The sequence below is a fragment of the Formica exsecta genome, unplaced genomic scaffold (assembly GCF_003651465.1).
Source record: "Formica exsecta isolate Colony F162 unplaced genomic scaffold, ASM365146v1 scaffold120, whole genome shotgun sequence".
Taxonomy (NCBI): Eukaryota; Metazoa; Arthropoda; class Insecta; order Hymenoptera; family Formicidae; genus Formica; species Formica exsecta.
The window spans coordinates 766,372-781,985 of NW_021848537.1; the positions used below are offsets into that span (position 1 = coordinate 766,372).

The 15,614-nt window shown below is 31.2% G+C and overlaps 3 protein-coding genes across 5 annotated transcripts in view; 2 read left to right on the forward strand and 1 right to left on the reverse strand.

Annotated features, from left to right (window-relative positions):
* Window positions 1–7,255, forward strand: part of LOC115243506 (RNA-binding protein FUS-like) — a 9,413-nt gene extending 2,158 nt beyond the window's left edge. Inside the window, exons 5-7 of the mRNA XM_029820585.1 lie at window positions 105–230; window positions 1,592–1,633; window positions 6,821–7,255. Of these exons, the coding sequence (XP_029676445.1) occupies window positions 105–230; window positions 1,592–1,633; window positions 6,821–6,825 (173 nt within the window). The 3' untranslated portion in view covers window positions 6,826–7,255. The remainder of the gene's footprint in view (window positions 1–104; window positions 231–1,591; window positions 1,634–6,820) is intronic.
* A 50-nt stretch (window positions 7,256–7,305) lies between these two features.
* On the reverse strand, window positions 7,306–11,355 carry LOC115243467. 2 transcript variants are annotated; one of them, XM_029820524.1, is made up of 7 exons: window positions 11,127–11,355; window positions 10,701–10,953; window positions 10,546–10,618; window positions 9,207–9,809; window positions 8,742–9,115; window positions 8,218–8,606; window positions 7,306–8,073 (listed from the first exon to the last, which is right to left on the reverse strand). In XM_029820524.1, exons 2-7 carry the CDS (start codon window positions 10,948–10,950, stop codon window positions 7,765–7,767), a joined length of 1,998 nt encoding a protein of 665 aa, XP_029676384.1. In that variant the 5' UTR covers window positions 10,951–10,953; window positions 11,127–11,355; the 3' UTR covers window positions 7,306–7,764. The 2 variants fall into 2 exon arrangements, with proteins under 2 accessions (XP_029676384.1, XP_029676377.1); XM_029820517.1 differs by having other exon boundaries at window positions 8,218–9,115.
* Window positions 11,356–11,478: 123 nt separating this feature from the next.
* On the forward strand, window positions 11,479–15,389 carry LOC115243478 (uncharacterized protein F21D5.5). 2 transcript variants are annotated; one of them, XM_029820545.1, is made up of 8 exons: window positions 11,479–11,750; window positions 12,501–12,976; window positions 13,152–13,397; window positions 13,466–13,537; window positions 13,848–14,123; window positions 14,239–14,520; window positions 14,625–14,686; window positions 14,843–14,948. In XM_029820545.1, the coding sequence occupies exons 1-8, from the start codon at window positions 11,609–11,611 to the stop codon at window positions 14,931–14,933; spliced, it is 1,647 nt and encodes a 548-aa protein (XP_029676405.1). In that variant the 5' UTR covers window positions 11,479–11,608; the 3' UTR covers window positions 14,934–14,948. The 2 variants fall into 2 exon arrangements, with proteins under 2 accessions (XP_029676405.1, XP_029676398.1); XM_029820538.1 differs by lacking the exon at window positions 14,843–14,948 and adding an exon at window positions 15,051–15,389 and having other exon boundaries at window positions 11,490–11,750.
* Window positions 15,390–15,614: the final 225 nt, after the last annotated feature.

Below are 15,614 nucleotides of genomic sequence, written 5' to 3' on the forward strand. Positions count from 1 at the left end.
TATATATTTATGAATATGTCAAATTTAATAAATTTGAGTAGATCTGCTATAACGGACTATCCTGTATGTAACTAGCTTATTAATATTACGTGATGCATGTCCAGCCAATTACCAGCAGGAGGCAGTGCCAGCAGCGGGGCCAGGGGGTGGTTATGCCCCTGCTAACCCATATGATGACCGGTCTAATGCCAACATAATCAACCGGGGTGGTTATTCGACGCAACCTTACGGTTAGTTATTTCGTTCGCTGTCATCATACCGCTCACATTGTATAATTCATTAATTCTTTCGCTACGGCACTTGAAGTGATCTTTAAGGACTCTTTTATCATCGAAATGGAACATTGAATTGTCTGGTTGGAGTAAAGAAATATTCCAGATTTATCCATATGATATTTTCAGTTGTAAATTGTATCAGAAATTCTATCTTAAATATATAATTAACAATTATTAATTAAATATTTGTTGGTAAAATTAATAAAATAAACATTGGAGCAATTTATGACATTAATAAATAAACTAACTTTTGAATTTATGCTACTATTTGTATTGATATTCTTTTACAACAGATAATTTAATGTTTTACTTCAATGATAGATAAATTCTTAAAGATCGCTTTTCTTGTGCTCTTGTTTTCCGGCCGATATCCGAGTTGACACGTTCCTACAGTAAAAATGTTAAGCATAATTCAGACGAGAAACAATCTGATTCAAAGAATTGCGACAACAGAGAGGAGAGCACACTTTATTCGCGGATAATTCGTTCGATTGGTAGATAGATTTATGTTCTAAAAATGTAGGTACGAATTCAGATACCGAATTTTCCGAATTGAAATCTTGTCAGATTATGTTTTCGGATCTTGCTCCTAGAATTCTTATGTTTTTAAGTCTTCTCGGATCTTTAGAACTTTCTGAATTTTTCGTCGAATACTTTCGGACGCACTGCGCTTCACACGGAATCGATAAAAGAGTTGCGTAGGGTTTACAAACTTCCATTCCCAATGTGGCAAGATAAATTGGATCCTTTCACCGGGACACCAGCACTGCAGCACTGCCTCCTGCCGTCTCTCACTGCAGAACATTACAAGGTGTCCGTGAAATACGAAACTTTTTTTCTTTTTTTTTTATCTAAGGAAAACCATGAAATATATATAAAAAAGTATCACTATTATTGCTATTACTTATCAGTATATTCTTTATTTATTAATTGTACTGTATCTTTTATATTTTATTTTATTTTATATTTTTTATTATTCCATATTTTAGTATTATTTTTCTTACATTTTTAATAGATAGATTTATTTAGTCTGTCACATAGTTTCGAAAATACTTTCTTAAATTATTAATTTTTCAAGCAGTCAAGCAAAAATTAATTTTAATTAATTAATTAACGAATTGTTATTTCTCCATCGAGATCTTGTATTTTGCCATGACTGTCTCTTATCCGATCAATTGATTATTCAAGGACAAAATTATTTTTTCGTATTTTCGTGCGACTCCTTTAAATTCTTTCAGATATTTCTCGTCTGAGTCACTTGCCTCAGTGTTGCCAATATTCTTCACTATCTAAGATCGCCTTTTCTATGATTGCAGATTATTCAAATCAGGATGGTGTTTATGGGAAACAGGATTATGGTAAGTACAACTCGCAGTACAGAAAATTTCATTGAGCAAACGGAAAGGAGTTAGCTAAGTGTCGATTGGAATATGGAGAAAAAGATTTGTAGACAAAGAGACATTATCAAATAAGTGACATAATAATATAATATGAAATAAAATACAAAAGAAATGTCAAGAAAGTACAAGAAAATATCAACAATATCCTGTATCCAGTTTTAATTTATATGTAAGATTTATACTTTTATATACTTTGACAAAAACAGAATAAAAGCACTTTCTATGCAATATTCAGGAGAAATTTTAGAATAAATAATGAAATTTTACAATATTTAAGAATTTGAAGATGCATGTAATAATCAAAAGATCTGTCAAAAAATTCCAAAAGATCTATAAATTCAAATATTGCAATTCCAGACTTTAAGATCAGAAAAATTTAGTTAATTCACATTGTTAAATAATAATCAAATAAGAATTATAGTTAGTACTGCATGCAGTATAATAATATTTGTAACATAAAAAAAATAGATATAAGCATAGGGAATATGATAATATAATTTAATAATATAATACTGCATTAAGTATAAATGCAACGTTACATGAAATATTTATGGCATTATGATAACTAGTTGCAGTAGACCGAAACGTTTGCGATATATCATGAGAAAATACTCGCAGTACTAAAAAAGTATTTACAATTTTGTAGGCGTATTTGCAATACTACGAGAGCATTTGTATAATATTACAAAAATACAATATCAGAAAGATTTTTGTACAAGACATTACAAGTCTATATGTATCTCCACAATGTTAAAAGATATTCGATACAATATTTTTGCAATATTTATAATAATGAATGCGCATGTATTAGCAAAATTACGAGATTATCCACAAAGAAAAGATATTTGCATATTATAAGAATATATCTGATTTACAAGATATCCATTTTTTTCTGGCATAATCTTAAATATCGAATAAAATTAGGCAAAATTATCATATAAATTAATCATGGCGTATGTTATCATAGATGTACATGTGCAAAAATAATATAAAAAAGGTCGAAGTAAATGCGCGTAATAGGCAGGTAAAAATGAATAGGTAGCGGTATCTCGTAGAAGGATTTGTGTATATATATATATGTAGGGCGTTCAATTTTATATATATGTAGAAGTGCAGAAGCACAAATTCTATTTCTCAAGTAATGGAACGGAGGAGCTATGGTTGTTTGCAGGTGGCAGTGCTGGTTACCAAAACACCCAGTCTCAGCGACGTTATTAAAGTTATCCAACACTAATTAATCAATTCGCGCTCATTAATTCTGTATCTAAGTAGATAACATTTTTCCTACACGGACAAACAAAAAGAAAAGAAAAGAAAAGAAAGGACATAAAAGCGAAAACCGTTTCCCGGCACACGAAAAAGTGAGAGTTCTAAAAAGAAAATTATTTCCTCCCCTTTTTTTCGAAATATTGAATAATCTGGAAAAATAAAATGCGTTTTTTAAAATTAGAAGTCTACCTAAAACGAAAATGCCGTTGTAAAACAATTGTTGCACAGCCAAACATTTTACACTGGCTCTTTGAAAAAACTGATTATATATATATATATATCTTGGAAAAGTTGGAAAGTTGATATTACTTTTTATGCAAAAATTTTTTTTTCACCTAAGCGAGATTTTTATTGGTCAATCATTATGTTTGTACAAAAAATATTTTATCAGATAATTTTCTAAAAGCCTTGCGCTTTCAAATTCGTAACTTTTCCAAGATCGTTTTGCGCTCAAGACTTCATTACCATTCGCTGTCTTTGTTTCGCGCGTATGGAACGAACTTGATCGATATATCATTCGACGATATAAGAAGTACACACATTTTATACTTGACAATTAGCGATACACGCTGCATTATTTCACTCCACGTCGTTTGTACGACAATTTAAGATTAAGTTTAGCCCCGGTTGAGCGTTTATATACTTGACCGTTTTCTCTCTCCGCGATTTATAACAATTTAATATAACAATAACTAATTAAACATACAGCAATGATGAAAGCGATAATGTGAATGTAAGACCGACGTCCTATTTTGTAAATAGAAACCATAAATAAATTCTTTGGGAAGATAAAATCGCGGCAGATGCGCGATTTAAAATTGCATAATTTATCCTCGAAGAAAGAGCAAAACATTAGTAAAAAGCATATAAAAATATTTCTTTATAATTTGACACTTTAGTCAGACTACAATATTTTTTTATTTTAATTCAAATTAACTAAAAATATAAATTTCTTGACTAAAAAGTTATTAAAATTATATATTTTATATTATAATTCTCTTGTTTTTGCTATAAAATTCTCTATTTTATTATTTATTGTAATTTTTTCGTTTATTGAAATTATATAATTTTATAATTTATTGTATAATTTCGCAATCTCTAATTTGGTAGTTTATTACGAGCGTCGATAATTAATAGTTAATAACATATGTCGCACTAGCTGAGACAATCGTCAATTAAAAAATTCTCATGGTGTTAAACAAAGGAAACATTTAATGTTTATTAACAATTGGCAGAGATTGCATAAAAATGCAATTGGTAGAGATTTTTTTTCCATGGTAGAAAATTGTGTCAGCCGAAGAGGGAAACGAGTAGGATAATGAATTTAATCATTCAGTTCAATACACTTTTCAATTTTCTCTATCGTGCATTATTTTATATTAATGAATGAAACTTGCTTGTGAATAATTTGTAGCGTTTATTGTACACAATGAATCATTTACAAATAACTACTCTATATATAGCGTATACCATGTTGTCATGTCCTGATCTATTGTAAGCGATCGCTCGATTTTGAAATGAAAGGAACATTGAAAAAAAGAATCGTAGACATCGATATATATATATATCGAAAATTTGTTGTTATTGTCACCTCACCTCCGGCAACGAGAAACAGAAAAAATGGACGAAACACGAAAACCAGCAACTGCCCTAGGAAGACAGGCTAATCAGAAAAATAAATGAATGGGCGAATAAGCGATAAATGAGGCAAATATTCGCCTCGATAGTATATAAAGAAAGTAGGTATGAGCCCTTTTATGAAATCCTAGTAGATTAGATGCGCAATCTCGGATTCATCAAGCCACCATCCGTCTTCGAATTCTTTGATCATTTGTGGAGTCGATCTTTTTTTAATAAAGATTCCAAAGTTAAGCGATAGAAAACGAAAAATTTTTTAGTTTAAAAGCAAGGAGATATAAATAACAAAATCTTGATAATGTAATTCAAAAGTTAATTAATGAAGGATATTTGATGTTAAAAATTGCAAAATGGACATTTACTTCTCCTTCGCCGTTTGCAATAAGAAAGAATTTCGGCTTCAAATTGATCCAAAAATACACAGACGAAAGGTGAAAATCAGGTTCTAAGAAAACATTATTTAATCCATTATTTAATTATAAAAAGGTAGAGGTAAAAAATAAATAATGTAAAAAATATACATACATATATCTCTCTAAGAAAGTATAAGATTAAATTCTAAGGTCCAGTTTTCTACAGAATATTAACAAGTTTCACATATTAATTTCACTATAACATTATTATTCCAGTAATGTTCTATTCTTGAATTATTTGAACATAAAGAGTGCTGTGCAATTTGATAGAAATATCCAAAATAATATTTTTCCTAGCTTTTTAAGTCGCTCATGATTCAATACAACATTATTCACATATTATCAGCTAAGAGATACAAAACAAATATACAATTAGATTATAATATGGAGTTTAAGCGGCGAAAGGTACTTAAAGTACCAACAATGATAAAATTTGACGAAAATTAAGTTTATTTCACAGGCGTAGCGACAAGCTGAGATACTTAGGAAACAATGAATGAAAGACAGAGGGCGAGAGACAGAAAATATCTTTTCTCCAGCGAAGAACATGTCACAAATTCGCTAAAGTTCACATTCCCCCGCTCAGAAAAGAAAAGTACAAATATATATCAGCAGTAACGAATATAAACTTGAGTAAAAAAATGCAAAAGCGTTTTTGAATTTATGAATAATTGCTTCACAGGCTTAGCCTGTTATATATATATACATAATGTAAAATATATATATGAAAATTACTCGAAATAATCGTTTATATTATAAAATAGTGTTCTATGTACGTGTACACAATTTTTTTAACCGTGTATCTTTTGAATCGAGTAAATCAGAGATGATTTTTGATAAATATCAATGATAAATATTAACAAAAAGTGTACTATATATATATATATATATATTAAAAAATGGAAAAGACAGAACAAGCAAGAAAAGTAATAGTTTAATAAGAATCACGCCACATAAATAGTGCAAAGCATTGTAAATGTTAAATGAAAATCAAATGCTCGAGTAGACCTCAACCCGAAAATTCAGGTGAGTAAATACAAATAAATATATATCCGTTCATTGTGAAAAAAAGTTATCGATTTCTAGAGAGAGAGAGAGAGAGAGAGAACATATGTGTCTATATATATATCTATATATGAAAGTTATAATTAACACAGAGATTCGATTAACAAACGATACTTCGACTACTGCATTTATCGAGTATAAAATGGATTTAACAAAATAGTAAATATAAGTTGCATATAAATTATGTAATAAATCCAGTAATATATCCAGTGTATATTTATAGGCGATCGAATCGCAAAATAGACTCCATTCAACTATAAATAGACACAGTTGTGCGTTTCTTTATCTTTATGTCTCTTGTATATATAAATATTATACATGGCATAAGATATTTACAACAATCGAATATAAAAGTGCATAGGATGAAAGATAGGAGAAGATTCGTAGATTTACACTTTTCACGAAGATTTGCAGTAACAACATTAAGTTTCTCGTAGATGAATAATTTACACGCACGACAGGCGTTATAAATTAATCCGAGAGAAAGAACTGAGAACGGTAAAATCGTCCAATGACTTTCGAGTACGTAATAACTAAATAAACGATAGGGAGGTGTAGAAACACAGAATGAATATAATACAATAATTGATTCGCTCGATAATATCGTCGAATAGACACGAGTTGAATAAGCAAATAATATTGCAAATGACATATCGTAAAATTGATAGATAAGGATTAGTGTAAATCAATGACACAAATGCAAATTAATTTTACAAATCAATCCTCCGACTTTCTGATTTGCTGTTATTGTTTTCTCTAGGTTGATCACAACAACTACTACTAATCGCCGAATGAGACTATCATTTACGTGAGATCATCGATGACTGGCGTCGTAACTTCGAGGATTGAAAAATGAGGTGTCTGCTATTGCGGTAAGTCAGAAAAAATGTTAATGTTGAAAACTAGGACTTTATACAATGTCATAGAACGAACGCGCTTCTAAATCACAGATTCTGCATCAAGCATAATTGAGTGTATAAACGAACACTGTGCTTCCTTAATTGGAAAAACACTGATTCTTCCAAAATTAAACATTTTCAAAAAAATTCAAAATTTTTAAAAAATATATGAAAGTAAGCGCATTATTTCTATACATCTTGTATATATTATTTCAGGTAAAATTATGAAGAATATTATATATATTAAAATATAATGATTGTTGCAGTACAATGATTAATAAAGAACTGTGTTTTATGTGGAAAATTTATAAATATTTATTTTAATAAATTATTATATCACTTATGAAACGAATGAACGAAATCCTTTTATTTTCAGATATTTACACCTTTTTAATTATCAATTATAATTACTATCAGAGCATAAAAAATAATGATGACTGAGTTTTTGCCTGCGATAAAAATTGTACGTGACTTTTTTTGTAATTTATATTCTCTCTCTCTATCAAACTTATATACTAAATATTTTACCGACGTATACAAATGCAAGGAAAAAATGCAAATGAACAATCGCAATATACTTTTAAAAGTAATCAAACTTTTTTTCCGTGCGGCTTTCATATTGTTCCCGACTAAATTGAACTTGTAGTAAATTCGCGAATCTTTGTATCATTTCATTGCCAATATCGCTTGCATCATGCTTTTCCTGTCTTTTTATCTATTTTATTTATATCAAATTAAATTTTATCACCGTCGATCGCTAGCAAAATTCTTAATATATATGGTTATTCTATTGAACATTCATGAATTATCGATTATCTTTATCTACTCCGATAGAATCGCATCTCCTGCAGATGTATTTTATATATGCTATGTGTCTCTTACATGTGAATCTCGAACAAATCTCGCATTTTTGCGTCGTAATCATGCCTTTACGTAATCCGCACATAAAACATCGATCCTTCCTTCTGGGTAAGTTTTCCTCCTTATCTATCTCGCGGGATCGTTTCTTCGAGAATTCCTGTTCGTCAAACTGGCAATCCCCGTCACAATCTACTTGATCTTGCAAGATCTTGGTCTGAATATTGATAGGCAAAGTTTTTATCTTTGCCCTTTCCTACAATAGGAAGTATAACTTAATTTAATTTTTTAAAGATTTAATTAAAATTTAGTTAAATAAAAATTTAATTTCTTTATAAATAAAGTAATCAGTTAATTGAAATTATAAAGTAACTAAATTTTTAATACTTTTGATACTTGCCTGCAAATGTGGTTTTAATAGCGCTAGCGCGAGAGTCTTCAAGAAGCCTCTCCTATACTTCTGCAAAAACTTGCTTTGAGAAGCATTGTAAAGAATCTGAGCGTTTACGCCAGCAACGTCCAACAACACGAAAAATGCTGTCAATGGCCACCTCTTGGTTTTTTTGGAAACCGAATATATCGCACACGTTCGTTCCACGATGTCTATCGCGTCTTTTGCTGCATTATAATGTTCTATGATTACCGGTTTCTTGGTCTGTGGATTGAATTTCGCATCGTGATGCGCTGTCGAGAGCACGATGACAGCCTTGCCTCTCTGGGGTACATGGGATACCAAAGTGGCATCGTTCCTGAAGCCCATACGGGTACTGTCAACTGCTCGCGGCTTTCCTGCCAAGAAGCATAAAGGAACTTCTCTGTGATCTTTCCCCATCGCACCAAGGAACGTTATCTTGTCAGCCAGAAGTGAAACAGCAAGCAGATAGGAGGTATAATACTCATTGCAGGATAGATTGCTGTTGGAACCTTTGAGATGTTCGATCAGTCGCTGCACAATCGCCGCGGGATCATTGCTGATTCTGTAAAGTCCTTCTGGCTGTTGATCGCAATAAAGTTCCATGTTACAAGTGTATGATGTCTTGACGTCCACTAAACTGATAATCTTCAATCCGTTATGTGCCGGTTTGTTGGGAACATGTTGGACAAAGCTGCACTTGCCTCTGAAGTTCTTCAGTCTATCTCCAATGGCGAGAGACTCGCTGGGCAAATAGGATTTCTTACAGTTCTCTACAAACTTATTCCAGATATTTCTTATAGGCGCCAACCTGTCCACCTTTAGCCGCATGGCTCTGGTATTCCTGTCATCGAGTTGCAGACAGTCCAAGAGAAACAAGAATCTCCTATATAAACAGAGAGAGAGAGATAGTAGGATTTTTATACAATAAATTAAATATGAATTAATTATTTGTTATAAATAGAAATAATTCTCACTTGTAACTCATAGCGGAACGACAAATCTCCAGCCCGGTACCGTCGTCTGTCCACAGTTCCAACAGACTCGCGTGTCTAGCTCTCTTCATACCGGCGAGATATAATAGACCGATTATTGCCAGCATCTCAGCCCTCGTCGTCTCCTTTATGTTCTTGTGGCTAGAACATAGGCGATGCTTGTGCTCGATCGAAAAATTGGTACAAGCGACAATCTCTTCCAGCATTCCGTCGTCGAAGATCTCTCGGAAAGCGGACAGCTCATCTGTGATTTCGTATTCAGAGTGACGAAGGCTCGGTCTCGTGATGTTTTCATCTTCAGAAGGGACTGTGGCAGACTGACTTGTACAAGGAAGCTTGTTCCAGGTGGTAATGTTATTTCTGCCAACATAGACTGGCTCCGTTGAATCGTTGAACGCTGCTCTGTCGTTCGGATCAGAACTATCCGAGAGAATTGCGGCATCCTCTTCAACATCATTGTGTCTTTGTTCTGCATTAAAAATGTGCTCCTCTTCAGAAACCTCGTCCTCGCTGCCTCCGACATCAGATTCCGATAATTCTGCTAGTATTTTGGCTATTTCATCATTAGTAGAATTTTTATCAGTCCTAAAAAAGAAAGATAATAGAAAGCACAATTATAAATGTTAAAGTCATAATAAGATTTAAGATTTTAATTGTTTAAATTTAAATTTACAAATATAAGTGGAAATGGTTTTTTATTATATCTATTTACATATATAAATAAAATATGATTACCTTTGTAGTGTTTACTAAATAATAAAACTTAAAAACTTCAATTTTTACGTGCTATGTAAGAGTAGATTCTTGCAAATTATTGACAATCACATAGGAATATAGTTTTTAACGCCACAGACAAAAAATATCTCAAAGTTAGAACAGTCATCTCTGTTCACTGATTGATAGATAGAAGAAAAGAAACGTCATTTATATACATACAGAAATAAAATATTAGTGGCCCATCACCAAATTTGCAGAAGCACGATGAGTGTTCTAAATCCTCAGGTATTGAATATTTATTCTTTTAAGTTAATCGCATACGTATATGTCTCTTAATAATTAGAAAGCATATATTTCCCCAACTATAAGAACAGATTAAATGAGATAAAAAAAAAATGATAAATTATTACAAATAATAGCCATATGTATATAAAAAATTGTATATAAAAATCACTTTACATTAAACAGGATATTTATTAACATATAATTAATGATTAGAAGAACACTTATATAAATATAAAACAAACATTTTTATATAAAATTATACATTTTCATTATACAAGTTTAAATAAAATATCTCAGTCTATCTATTGTTTGTACTTACGTTTGTACATTACTCTTTTGTGCATCACTTGTTTGTACATCAGTAAATTTGTAGTTTGATACATCAATAGACTCTTAACAACAAAATAAATCATTGGTGATTTATATGAGGTAAACGGATGAGCAATGTGTAAAGATTAATTTAGATATACACACTGGGTAAATGTAAGGTCGGAACTGCCACTCTGGACAATGTGGTTGCCAGTTTTACTCTCGCCTCGAAATGCTTATCGCAAACAACTCTATGCCTCAATTGAGGCACAGACAGCTGCAGCAGCTCGGTATTTCCGCAAGCCCTCAACCATTTCAGAAATCTCTCCTTATCTTTTGCAGTTGGAAACGAGCGGAGCCTTAGAGTCTCCGATTTACAGCCTAGCACTACACATTTCTTTCTGTTATATGACATTATCTGCAACAAGTATAAAATCAAAATTAAAGCGGATAAACTCTTGCCACTAGATACAAAATCTCTTATACAAAATTTATAGTTGATCTTACAGTAATAGAGGAATGTAATAAAGAAATTACATTTATATTGCATTACTCTCTTTATTTAATATTTAATTTACGTCAAAAACTTACTCAATACGAGAATTATCAGAGTATATCCACGAAATATCTTATGTTCATTAAATGTTCAACTTTTGTTTAACTTATTTGTTGCCACTTTTAATTATTAAAATATGAGGTAGATGCTGTTTCTTATAGGTACATCTTCTCCATTTTTTCACTATCCTCTATTTCTTATTTTTCCTGTTTTTCCTTCCAATGTTTTTTTTTCTTTTTTAAATTTTGATTTAGATTTCACATTCTGACCCAAGAAAAGCAGTCATATATATATATATAAAAATCTATTAACAGAAACTCGAATCACAATAATTATCTACGATGATATAAGTGGAGCTAATTTACCGATGACTGGAATAAAAGATTCCGACTAATATGAGTTTATTTACCATCGAAACGACAGTATTAATGCAAGGAACGGACGCTCGCTCCGAGGACTCTGAGGTGTCTTCCTTGTCAACACTTGTCAACTGTCAACAACGGCCATTGTCGTCGCGATGAGCGCGGCTGTCAAGAGTTGTTATATACGTAAACTGGAAAAATCACCGTCGAATGTTTATTTGCCGGACCAGACGCCGATTTTCGTAGGACGCTCGCCGGAAACCGACATCACGGACACGAAATGTTCCCGGCGACAAGGTCGCGTATCTCACAAAATTTCCCTTTCCTCCTGTCACGTTACTCGTGATCCGAAAATAGGAACTCGCTACACGTGACACGAGTTCTTATCTTTGTATGTTTTATTGAAAAAAAGCGGCATTTTGAGAAAAAATGTGAACGACGATGTTAAATGATTCGCTCGTGGCTTGATCCTTGATTGAAGGATTTATGAGTGATAAATATTCACTGTTACATAGAGATTAAATTATAATCTATCATTTTTTCACCGGTCGAATTAATATGATAACCCAGTACATATAATTTTAATTATAAAATATGTATATAGATTATAAAAATTAGAATGTGTAGTTTTGCAGGAAATTTCGAGAAATTTAAACTTGAAGAGAAAAAAATTATACAATAGCAATATTTTTAGACAAAATAAAATAATGATCAAAGTAATAATAATAATGGTGTAATAATAGAATAATAGAAATTTTATTGAATTGACAATTAATTAAAGTTTGAAATATTCTTTATTTAATTAAACTTATAAAGAATTTTAATCCTTCATAAGATTAAATAATTGCTTTTAATAAGGAAAAAGTATTAAAAATATAAATTTAGATAATAAAGTTTTAGAATAAAAAGAGTGAAAGAAAGAAAAACATTTGAAAATTACTTAATACAGTCGGACTATTTGTAATAAGTTGTCACGTCTTATGTTTTCTATCAAGTACATTATGCTTTAATTTGCAAGTCAATAATGCACTTATGTATTTACAATAGTTCGTTTATGTGCAAACTATGCGGAAGCCATTGTCACAGTTCAACAAGTTGGCGAGCACGCCTGTGGTTTCAATGGTTTTAAAACTCAGAAGGATGTAAGATTTGTAGCAAGGCACAACGATCGTTTGGAGCTGTTGTACGGCAAGTATGCCTACGAGATTGAATTCAATCCACCGCCATGTGCAAAGAATTTTGTATTGAAAAAAAGGTCTTATGAGCTAGAAACAGATGATACTGAAAATAGAACAAAAATGTTAAAGCTGAATAATTACTCTGATGAAGAATTGAGAAATGATAGAGAAGAAGAAGAAAAATCGACTTCAAATGATGTTTGTTTCAACCAGAAAGCATTCACTGCTGGATCTAGCACACTCTCCGAAAAAAGCAATAATGATTCAAGTGCATCTGCAAAGTGGGATAGTATTGACAATGGAAATTTATTAATTTATACACCATTTGTTCAACATCGATCAAAAGTAAATTTAATTGCTATCATAATAATATAATTTTAATTATTGTCATTGTATGTTACAAATACAGAGTGTAATAATATAATTTCATATATTTATAAATATAATATGCACATATATATCTAAGATTTTGAAAATATTTAATGTAAACAGTGATAGTAAAACTAAATTTTAATTTTAGATAGCTGCGTATGATATGGATGGTACTTTAATAAAGACCAAATCTGGCTTGGTGTTTCCAAAGGACTGTAACGATTGGCAACTGCTATATCCTGATGTACCTGGTAAATTGAAGCAGCTTCATACGAATGGATACAAAATAATAATCTTCACAAACCAAGCTGGGCTTAGCACTGGTAAATTTAAGATCAGCGATTTCAAGCTCAAAATTGAAAATATCGTACGGAAAATGAATGTTCCCATTCAGGTATGATATATGTATAATTTATCATTTTAAGTCAATAAATATGTTGCTTTATTTTTTATACCTTTTAGGTTTTTATTGCCGTGGGAAAAAGTATTTATAGAAAACCAAGAATCGGTATGTGGGAATTGTTGGAAAAAGAGGTTTGTAATTAAATATATAATACATTTCTCGGCGTCTATAATGAGTTAACAATTAAAAAAGTTTAGGAATTATAAAAGTTGTTTTTTTTTTTTTTTTTTTTTTTTGGGAAGGTTTTTTTTCTTCTGGAGAATCTCTCTATATATTGTACATTTCTATCGTGAATTTATTTTAGCTTTATTAAGCGACAGGGAACTAATTTTAATTTCTCAATGAATTATAAATAATTATTTTATTAATAAATTTTAATAAATTTTTTAATTCACTTTTTTTTTATGTGCTATAACTTTATGATTTTTATTATTGTTGAAGAATGGAAATATTACGATTGACAAAGCTAACTCATTCTACGTCGGCGACGCCGCTGGTCGGCCAAAGAATTGGGCTCCGGGAAAGAAGAAAGATCATTCAAGCGCGGATCGATTAATGGCATTGAATTTGGGTATCAAATTCGAAACACCAGAGGAACACTTTCTGAAGCATAAAACGCCGCCTTACGAATTGCCCAAATTCAACCCGAAAAATTTTTCGCAAACTGACGATCTGTACAAACCCGTAAACGCGAAATTAACGCTACAACAGCAAGAGGTGAGCACTAATTATAAAAAAAGATTGTATTATTAAAAATATTTGATTGTTGTAATACAATTTTTGGTTATATACCCATATGTATTCATTATTATTATTATTATTATTTTAACAGATGATACTTATGGTCGGCAGTCCAGGCTCTGGGAAATCGCATTTTGTAAAGAATTACTTGAAGGAATATGAACATGTCAATAGAGATACTTTAGGCAGCTGGCAGAAGTGCATAGCTGCAGTCGAGCAATATTTAAATCAAGGAAAAAGCGTAGTTATAGACAATACTAATCCTGATCCTGCCTCAAGACGAAGGTATACAGAGATATCAAAGAAACGAAACGTTCTCATTAGATGTTTTATTATGACGACAAGTATAGAGCACGCAAAGCATAATAATAAGGTAATTGTGTAAAATTGATTCTTATGTATATGTATATATAAATTCTTTTGTATAAATATTATTGTACCCTGTATATAACCGAGAAATACTTATCTTTTGTACAGTTTCGCGAGTTGACTGATCCAAGCCACATTCCGGTCAACGAAATCATAATAAATTCTTACATGTAAGTGAAATTTATATATATATATTCTTCTTTTTTTACATACTCATATATTCTTCTCTAAAATCATATATAAAAACGAAATTATAATTACGATCGAGCTTTGGTATTTTTCTTTCATCAGGACCGAATTATATTTATATTTTTAAATTTTTTCAGTCTTTATTCATATTCTAATGATTTGACTGTCAAATTCGAAGGAAAAGTGAAGAATAGACATATACACACAGACATACATAAGTTAATTTGATCCTAATAAGAAAAACATACAAAAGTCCGAATTTATTTTTTTAATGTTTAACAATAGTTAGTCCAATAGTTAGTATAATAGTTAGTAATGTCAAAAATTGTTTTGTCTGATATGTAGGAAAAATTATGTGCCACCAACTTTGGAAGAAGGCTTCAAGGAAATAGTAGAAATCAATTTTATTCCAAGTTTTCGTAATGAGCAGGATCGAAAGCTCTACGAAATGTACTTACTTGAAAATTGAATTAGATGATTTGAATTCTTGCTTATACCTAAACAAATAGTTAATTATGCATAATGTAAATTGAAATTTGTCGCTTATCACGCACTTATTTTTAATATAATAACACCAGCAATCATTGCGATCTATTTACGAGTCATGATCCTTTCAAATAATTAAAATTTCACTGTAGAATGTCGGAATTTTACATTAAACTGTTAACAAAAATTTTAATCATACGAGAAGCAATCTTTTTAATTTTTTATTCGAATCGCAATTACTTTCATCCGAAAAATATGAGAACTTACGACCTGAGGCTAAACCGGGAATCCCTCTGGGGTTCTCCCCCCTTTAAATTCCTCATCTGTGATTATTCGACATCCCTTTAGCTCTTAACTGAGCGGTCGACGAAGGATTGCGTGTTATATGTAGCGAGAGCGGCGTGACGCTCAATGCAGGCTCAG

Bases quoted from the DNA above. Each gene is read 5' to 3' on its own strand.
- LOC115243467 (XM_029820517.1), bottom strand. From the start codon at position 10,950: ATGTCATATAACAGAAAGAAATGTGTAGTGCTAGGCTGTAAATCGGAG. The intron at 9,810-10,545 runs GTAAGTACAAAC...TTTCTTTTTTAG, and splicing joins CAAAAGAGTAATGTACAAAC to GACTGATAAAAATTCTACTA. The intron at 9,116-9,206 runs GTGAGAATTATT...CTGTTTATATAG, and splicing joins CGTTCCGCTATGAGTTACAA to GAGATTCTTGTTTCTCTTGG.
- LOC115243478 (XM_029820538.1), top strand. From the start codon at position 11,609: ATGAGCGCGGCTGTCAAGAGTTGTTATATACGTAAACTGGAAAAATCA. The intron at 12,977-13,151 runs GTAAATTTAATT...TTTTAATTTTAG, and splicing joins TTGTTCAACATCGATCAAAA to ATAGCTGCGTATGATATGGA. The intron at 14,687-15,050 runs GTAAGTGAAATT...TCTGATATGTAG, and splicing joins ATCATAATAAATTCTTACAT to GAAAAATTATGTGCCACCAA.